The sequence below is a fragment of the Gavialis gangeticus genome, unplaced genomic scaffold, assembly GCF_001723915.1.
Source record: "Gavialis gangeticus isolate Ggan-Ray unplaced genomic scaffold, GavGan_comp1, whole genome shotgun sequence".
Classification (NCBI taxonomy): Eukaryota; Metazoa; Chordata; order Crocodylia; family Gavialidae; genus Gavialis; species Gavialis gangeticus.
This window is the reverse complement of record NW_017729015.1, coordinates 19,178,495-19,186,212: the sequence shown is the minus strand read 5'-3', so window position 1 is coordinate 19,186,212 and position 7,718 is coordinate 19,178,495. Positions and strand designations below refer to the sequence as shown.

General features: G+C 60.2%; 1 protein-coding gene across 1 annotated transcript in view; it reads right to left on the bottom strand.

Moving 5' to 3' along the window:
* SESN2 (sestrin 2) overlaps positions 1–7,718 on the bottom strand; it is a 36,940-nt gene extending 29,222 nt beyond the window's left edge. The window contains exon 1 of the mRNA XM_019512090.1: positions 7,542–7,718. Within this exon, the coding sequence (XP_019367635.1) occupies positions 7,542–7,718 (177 nt within the window). The remainder of the gene's footprint in view (positions 1–7,541) is intronic.

Genomic DNA, 7,718 nt, shown 5'->3' with positions numbered 1-7,718 from the left:
ACCCGCGCGGTGAAGGCGCGGCCGCGCAGGCTGAGGCGGGAGCCTGGGTTTAAGTTGAACAAACGCGACCGAAACGAGGCCGAAGCCAGGGACGTCTCGGGGGGACACCGGGCAAAACGTCCTAGCGGGAAGGGCAGTGATGCAGCGGAACGGGTGGCGCTCTGCGCCCTCGGGGACAAAGCCCTGGCTGCGGGGAGATGGTGGCGGCTGGCCGCGCTTGGAGCAGGCGCTGGACTAGATGCGACCTCCAGAGCGCCCTGCAGCCCTCCGCGTCTGCGATTCAAAACTGGGAGCCACCAAACCCCGCGCACGCGGGACAGGGCCCTCCAAACCCCGCACACGCAGGACAGGGCTGACCAAACCCCACGCACGCAGGACAGAGCCCACCAAACCCCGTGCATGTGGGACAGGGCCCACCAAACCCCACACATGCGGGACAGCGCCCAGCAAACCCCACACATGCGGGACAGCGCCCAGCAAACCCCGCGCACGCGGGACAGCGCCCAGCAAACCCCGCGCGTGCGGGACAGGGCCCACCAAACCCCACGCAGCTAGGACAGGGCCCACCAAACCCCGCGCACGCGGGACAGGGCCCTCCAAACCCCGCGCACGCGGGACAGGGCTGACCAAATCCCACGCACGCAGGACAGAGCCCACCAAACCCCGTGCATGTGGGACAGGGCCCACCAAACCCCACGCAGCTAGGACAGGGCCCACCAAACCCCAGGCACACGGGACAGGGCCCACCAAACCCCGCGCATGCAGGACAGGGCCCACCAAACCCCGCGCACACGGGACAGCGCCCAGCAAACCCCGCGCACACGGGACAGCGCCCAGCAAACCCCGCGCATGCGGGACAGGGCCCACCAAACCCCACGCAGCTAGGACAGGGCCCACCAAACCCCGCGCATGTGGGACGGCCCACCAAACCCCATGCAGCTAGGACAGGGCCCACCAAACCCCGCGCACGCGGGACAGGGCCCTCCAAACCCCGCACACGCGGGACAGGGCTGACCAAACCCCACGCACGCAGGACAGAGCCCACCAAACCCCGCGCATGTGGGACAGGGCCCACCAAACCCCACGCAGCTAGGACAGGGCCCACCAAACCCCAGGCACACGGGACAGGGCCCACCAAACCCCGCGCATGCAGGACAGGGCCCACCAAACCCCGCGCACACGGGACAGCGCCCAGCAAACCCCGCGCACACGGGACAGCGCCCAGCAAACCCCGCGCATGCGGGACAGGGCCCACCAAACCCCACACACGCGGGACAGGGCCCACCAAACCCCGCGCATGCGGGACAGGGCCCACCAAACCCCACGCAGCTAGGACAGGGCCCACCAAACCCCACGCAGCTAGGACAGGGCCCACCAAACCCCACGCACGCGGGACAGGGCCCACCAAACCCCGCGCACGCGGGACAGGGCCCACCAAACCCCGCGCACGCGGGACACGCCCACTCCTGCTGCAGTGGGTGTGGGCATGGGCTCAGCCCCAGCCAGGGCCAGCAGTTTTGTGCAAGCAGCAAACGAGACCGGTTCCCATCCCACAGTCCAACTGGCGTTTGGGTGGAGAGGGAAAATAGCTGGGTCGACAACATTTGTCATGGAGGGTTTTTTTCTCCTCCTGTTGGAATGTGCAAAACAACTGCTTAGGAGAGAAAACAACAGCGGGATAAAGAGCGGGGATGAAGGGGTCCAAAGATTAGCGCTGTTTAAAGAACATTTGTTCCCTGCGGATTCGAAAGGCTGATCCTGGATCATAAACCTCCTTGTGAGTTTGCAGAGAAGCAGCAAGCCACACGCAGACATCCTGAGCCCCGCGCCACTGTTTGCACCTGACTGGAGGGCCGGGAAACCAGGACAGTGGCCTCCACACCTCACTTCTGCCAGGCAAGAAGGGGCACCGCAGGGCATGGAGTGATGGAGAGGGCGCAGTGCCCAATGTGCACATGGATGGGCTGCTTCTCCTTCAGCGTTGGCTCTCTCCATCCCAGCTCCATCCACGCCCTTTCTGCTCCGCTGACTTCACCACGCCAGCAACCTGCTCCAGACCCGGTGGGAGTCAGCAGGACACTTTCCCTCATCTTCTACGCGCTTCGGTTTAAGGTCCCGATTTCCGCTGACCCCTCACAGAGCTGAGCCCTGGTTCCCCTCTCAGGTCCACTGCAAAATTATTTGCATATCCTTCATCTACATGAGAGCCCAGGGACTCACAAATCCGACAGAGGCTTCTTTAACTGGGGCAAGATGGAGCCATGAATGTGCTTTCCTATGCTGCCTTTCTCTTGCATCGATTCCTTCTGGCCAGAGCTGAGTCTATCTTCAATTTCCCAAGCACGAGAGCAGAACATTTACCCCACTCATCCTCCCGAACGCCTGGGAGGGTTAGTCCACCTTATACCGGCGGGGAATGAAGCTGCAGAGCATTAAGAGACTTGCCCACAGCCCCAGAGAGTTGGGACAGTGCCCTAGGAGTCCCACTCCCATTCCCAATAGTGAGGTGGGTCAGTGCAAGGCACTGCAGATCCCACCACGGCTCAGATTTGCTCCCCAGGGCACAGAGAGAAGGGTGCTTCACTGTTCGGATGCACACAAGAGGCAAGACTGAGCCTAGCCGGGCAGAGCGCGTTGCCCCTAGCCCACGTGAGGTCTCTGGCCTCAGACTAGCAGCAAATCTTCTGAAGCCTCCTTAGCGGACAGGGCCTCAGTGTTTCCCCAAGCCCGTATTAACCGCATTTCTGAACTTGCCCCTGCTCCCAGGTGACCCACGCGGGGAGGTTTTCCAGGGCAGGACATCTGGCATTTGGATGGGTCTCTCTGCTCCATGGTCTCCGGAACGGAGCTTGTTTATTCCTCCTCGAATTACAGAGCGCAGGACCCGGGATGCCAGATGAGAGACACGCAAGGACGTCACAGCTGCTTGAGGCAGGGCCGCGTGTGTTTGAATGGGCTGGACCGCGATGTTCCCAGCAGACCTTGAGAAGGACTGCGACCAAAACACTACCACACGCCTGGCTCTGCTGGCACCTCCCCGTCCTGTCCTGCAGCCCCTCTGTCCCCTTCCCAGGGCTCTGCCTCAGCCCCGACCCGCACCGGGGTCCTACACAACAGGGCTCTGGGATGCCACTTCCACACCAGCCGGCAGCTGCTCCTGCTTCTCCAGCGTTGGGTCCTCCTCCACTGTTGACATCCCACAGCATCCTCCACATCCCCAGCTCCATTCAGCAAGAGCTTCCCAATTCCTGCCCCCCCCATGGGCAGAACATCATGCTTGGGGACCAACAGCAGTGCCAACCCCACAGGCAGGGACCCTTCTACTAGAGGTCACCTGACCATGATCCTTTAGCCCTGGGTGATGATGGTCAACTCATCCCTCAGTTAGCGCAGGGATTTCTGGAAGTGCTTCCAGACAGCAGCTGCACTTCCCCCAGAGACAAACTTGGGCCACCGCTTCATTGGAAAAAATCAATGGGACAGCCCAGCGCCAAATTCTGCTCTCCGCTACCCCGCTGCATCCCCCACTGACCACCAGCCCTGTGGATTTGAATAACAAACGCTCGTCTCAATTAAAAAAAAGGGAGCCCCAGACAGCAGCGCCGATAACAATCTGCTCCAGCCGCACCAGCCCCACACGGCAAAGTCCAGCGAGCAGAAGTTGCTGCACAAACAGGCTCGGGTTTTGCCTGGCAACAGCCTCCTCCGGCTCTAATCCAGAATTGCCAATTAAGTGCAAACGGCTTTGCACCTTCGCTGAGCCCTGCTTCCCCGGCAGCCAATGGACAGGCAGAGGGAGGGAGACGGCTGCACGTGGTTGGCGGAGGCCCAACTCACGCTTGCATGGAGCGCAACAAAGAGAAAAGAAAAAGCCTGGGGCTTGAGGCCAAGGGAGTGATCCCCCCCTCCATTAGCTCTGGGGCAGATTGAGCCCCCCACACACAGCACAGGGCGCGCACGGTTGTGGCTAGACCGACTCCTGTGCAAGAAGAGCCCTGTCCTGCCCTCATGCATCCGAACTGCAGAAGCACCGTTTCACCTTGCTCGCTTCTTTATTGCACATGATTCGGGGGAAAGACACAAATTCCGCCAGCCACTGGGGAAAGCTTGGCTGGTCTTATCACACACCAGCAGCACAGACCATGGATGCGCGCTCCCCCACCGGCTTAGCATTCGATTCTGGAAGCAGCTCCTGCCCCCCACTTTGCACCAGTCCCCGGCAGGACCTGTGAGCTCACCCCCACCCCTGGGAACAAGACTGGACCTCAAAGACTAACTCGGCATCCCCTCCATCCTCCAGTACACAAGGCTCTTGGGCAAAGCACTAACGCCCACCCCGTTGTCATCTGTGCCCCGGGCAGGAGATACGAAGTGCCATCAGTGCACTTGTTCCCAGCAACAAAACCCTTGCAAACTCTTTTTTTAAGAAATTTTTGTGCACTTGTCCCAGGTCAAACTAACCAGATCAGGTTCAAATCCACCTGAATCATTCAAGAACTCTGTGTGGCCCTGCTACCAACACATATCCTCCACCCCAGCCTGGGGCTTCAGACACTTCCAAATCCCATTGCAGACTCATTCTTCCACGAGTGTAGATGTCCCTGTGAGGCACAAGGCAGGGGAGACCCAACCCTGCTTGCACCAGTGTGAATCCAGAGGCACTTCAGGTCTGCCGAGCCCCTCCAGCACCCCCTGGACACCTCACACAGCACCTCCTACACCCCCAGCCAGCCTCCAAGCGGGAGGAAGGCCCATCGTTAGCTCCCACTCAAACTCTCCCCACCCCTCCCCAAGGCAGGAGGCTGGGGCAGCTTCTCTGGGACTTATCTGCCCCCGCACAGGGTCACAGATTAGGGGACAAATGCCTCACTGGGCTAGTGTGACCAGCCCGGGAGCGACAGCTTGAGCGGCAGCTGGGGCTCGGAGGCTGCAGTAATTAGCGCCTGGGCCGAGTGCGGGGGTCTCGTGCCTACGTGGAGACCGGACAAAGCCCAGAGCTAGTGGCAGCAGGGCAGGCTGAAGCCTGTTCCCCGAGCTGCTCATCTTCTCCGAGAGCCGGCCTCTCCGATTACCTCCGCCCAGCCCCCGGGGCCTCCAGGGCTGTTGCGGGGTGGGGGGAAGCACTTTTTCCCTCGGCTCCCAAAGCCTCTCTCTCCTCCAAGCTGCCCCGTGACACTACCCCAAGTCACACCATCCCTCATGGCCAGCAGCCCAGACCCCCTGACCCCCATCCTGCCCTCCCACCCCCCTCAGTGACCTCCCAGTCCAGCCAACGGCAGCGTGAGGAAAGATGCATGGCCTAGTGGTTACAGCATGGCCTAGTGACTCTGCTACCAACGCGCGGGGGCAAGTCGCTTGACTGACGAGCAATAGAAGAGCGAATCCTGGCTGGCACAGAGCCGCGTGGGCTGCGAGGCCTCCTTCACAGATGTGCAGTGCCCCAGGAGGAACACGGGCAATGGGGCTCGGAGGGACGTTGGAGGGCTCTCCAGTCCAGCTCCTGCTGGATAAACAGAGCCGGCTCCATCTTAAAACCACCCACAACGGATTCCTCTTGAAATCACACTGCTTCTCCCAGCAAAATGCCCCGCAGATATTCAAGCCACACTGTCAGCTTGAAAACCAGCCGTGCCTCTGTCCAGAAAAAGCTTGCCACAACTCGTGTCTGAGCTCCCTGGAATCTGATCTGCCTGCCAACGTTACACTGCAAACAACGGCACGGATTGGGGTTTTTTTGTTTAAATAACAGCAGCAATTCACTATTATAATAAAAGTGGTGTGTTCTGTACTGCTCAAGACATCCAGACTGGAGGCCTTTCTGGAAGGCACTTCAGCCAAATCCACGTGGCTGAGCCACACAGAGGGAATGGAGTTACATTTTCTGGCTTCTCTTACAGAAGAGGTCGGGGGCTTGCTTCAAAGCAACCCCCGTGCTATTAAAGTTTTAAAGTGTGTAATAGGATGATTACTTAAAACTACTACAAGCTCCCCAGTTAAACCAGTACAGCATGTACTGTCTGGGATGGGGATAAGCGATGCTGATATTTAGCTGCCTCCATCTTTTACTAATGTAGTTGGACAGATACAAACCCCAAGGGCCGTCACAACCCAAGCACGGCGGATGTAGCACGAAACGCTCACACTGGCTGTGCAATGTACAGTAACTCCTCCCTGGGCAGGGGAAAGCACCCTGGAGGGCTCCTTTCTCTAGTCACTTGCCTGTTGTGTCTCACCGGGATTCAGCCGCAAGGATGCTGCTACCTGGGGGGAGCAGGGGGAGGAGGTTTCTGAGCAAGGTCATGGAGAGCTGTGACTGGGACCGGCTGCTGAGCATCATGCCTATGAGCCAGCTTGAAGGGACTGACGCATCAGAGGGTTTCTTTTTTCCCCCCTGTTGCCTGCCCCTTGCTGCTAGCTAGCACTGGAGCAGCCGCTGCACCTGCTCTGCAGAGCAACCTGGTGATGCAGGGACCAAAGGGCATCCCGTACCCAGCACACGGCACCCAGCTCTGATCTCACCAGCGCTCTGGGAGAGGCAGCAGGCTCTATCCTCCCAGCTGCAGGGAGCATCCCCATGGGGGGATACAGTACAAAGCCAGGGAGGGCAAAGAGCATCTGACACCAGGGCAGCAGATTTCTCCACCACCTCCCACAGACATTTAGGCAGCCACCGGCCAGAGGACAGACCAACTGGAGCCTCAGGGGTGAATCAGCCCTTCATCTTCCCAAGCAGAAAAGTGGAGGCATGCAGAGGTCAGCAGCTGTGCGGGAGGAGACAGCCCTACACCACCGGGCCCATGCCAAGGTCTCAGCCCAGCAGGAAGTTTGGTCCCGTGTCCTCAGCTAACGCCAGCTCTCCCCGCTCCCCTGTGCCCTGGCTGTGTGCTGATGCTGGGCTGGACTGAGCCCAGTGCCTATGCTGGGGGAGCAGGGAGGGGCCATCTTCCCTGAGAAAGCCTAAAGCAACACCACATCTTGAGCTTCCCGCGGTGCAAAGACCATGTGCAATGGAAAAAGGAGGGAGAGAAAGGATCCCAGCTCCCCTGCAACCAGCACAAGCCAAGGGAGCCCCTGCTGCACCCCCCTTTGGGGCTGGTCCCAGGGCTGTGCAAGCTGTGATCTCGGGGTATGGGGGCTGCCCTGGGGTACAGGAGCTGTGAGCCAGGAAGGGATGCCCGGTTCCAGCAGGACACCAGGTGTTTTCCTGGTACAAAGGACTGCACAAAACCATCCCGCTGCAGCACAACAGCTGTTGTGACTGCTGACATCAGTGCAGGCACCCGACCCGGGGCTGGGCTCCACTGAGCCACGAGCTGCAGACCCCTGGGGAGAGACAGGCTCTGCTGCACAGACACGGCCGGCCATGTATAGGAGGGGAAACCGAGGAAGCGACTTGCCTAAGGACACCCAGCAGCGTAGCGGCCATGCCAGGAGTAGAACCAGGGGCTGTATGTGTGCAGTGATGTTCGTAAGAGCTGCAATCATGCTGCTGACGTGTGCTTGCAACTCAGCTGGTGCCCAGAGCTGCCCGGCCAGCTTACCTGGAGAGCCTGCAGCAGCTGGGAGCACTTCTCCTGCGTCTCTCCAAAGGGGCAGCTCTGGGAGAGCCGGAGTAGCAGCAGCAATGTCCGGTGGAGGCCCCGGGACTCCTCCGTCTCCCCCTGGGACAAGCCAGTGCTGGGGATGCTGTTCAGCAGCTCCCACCCCAGCGCATCCAT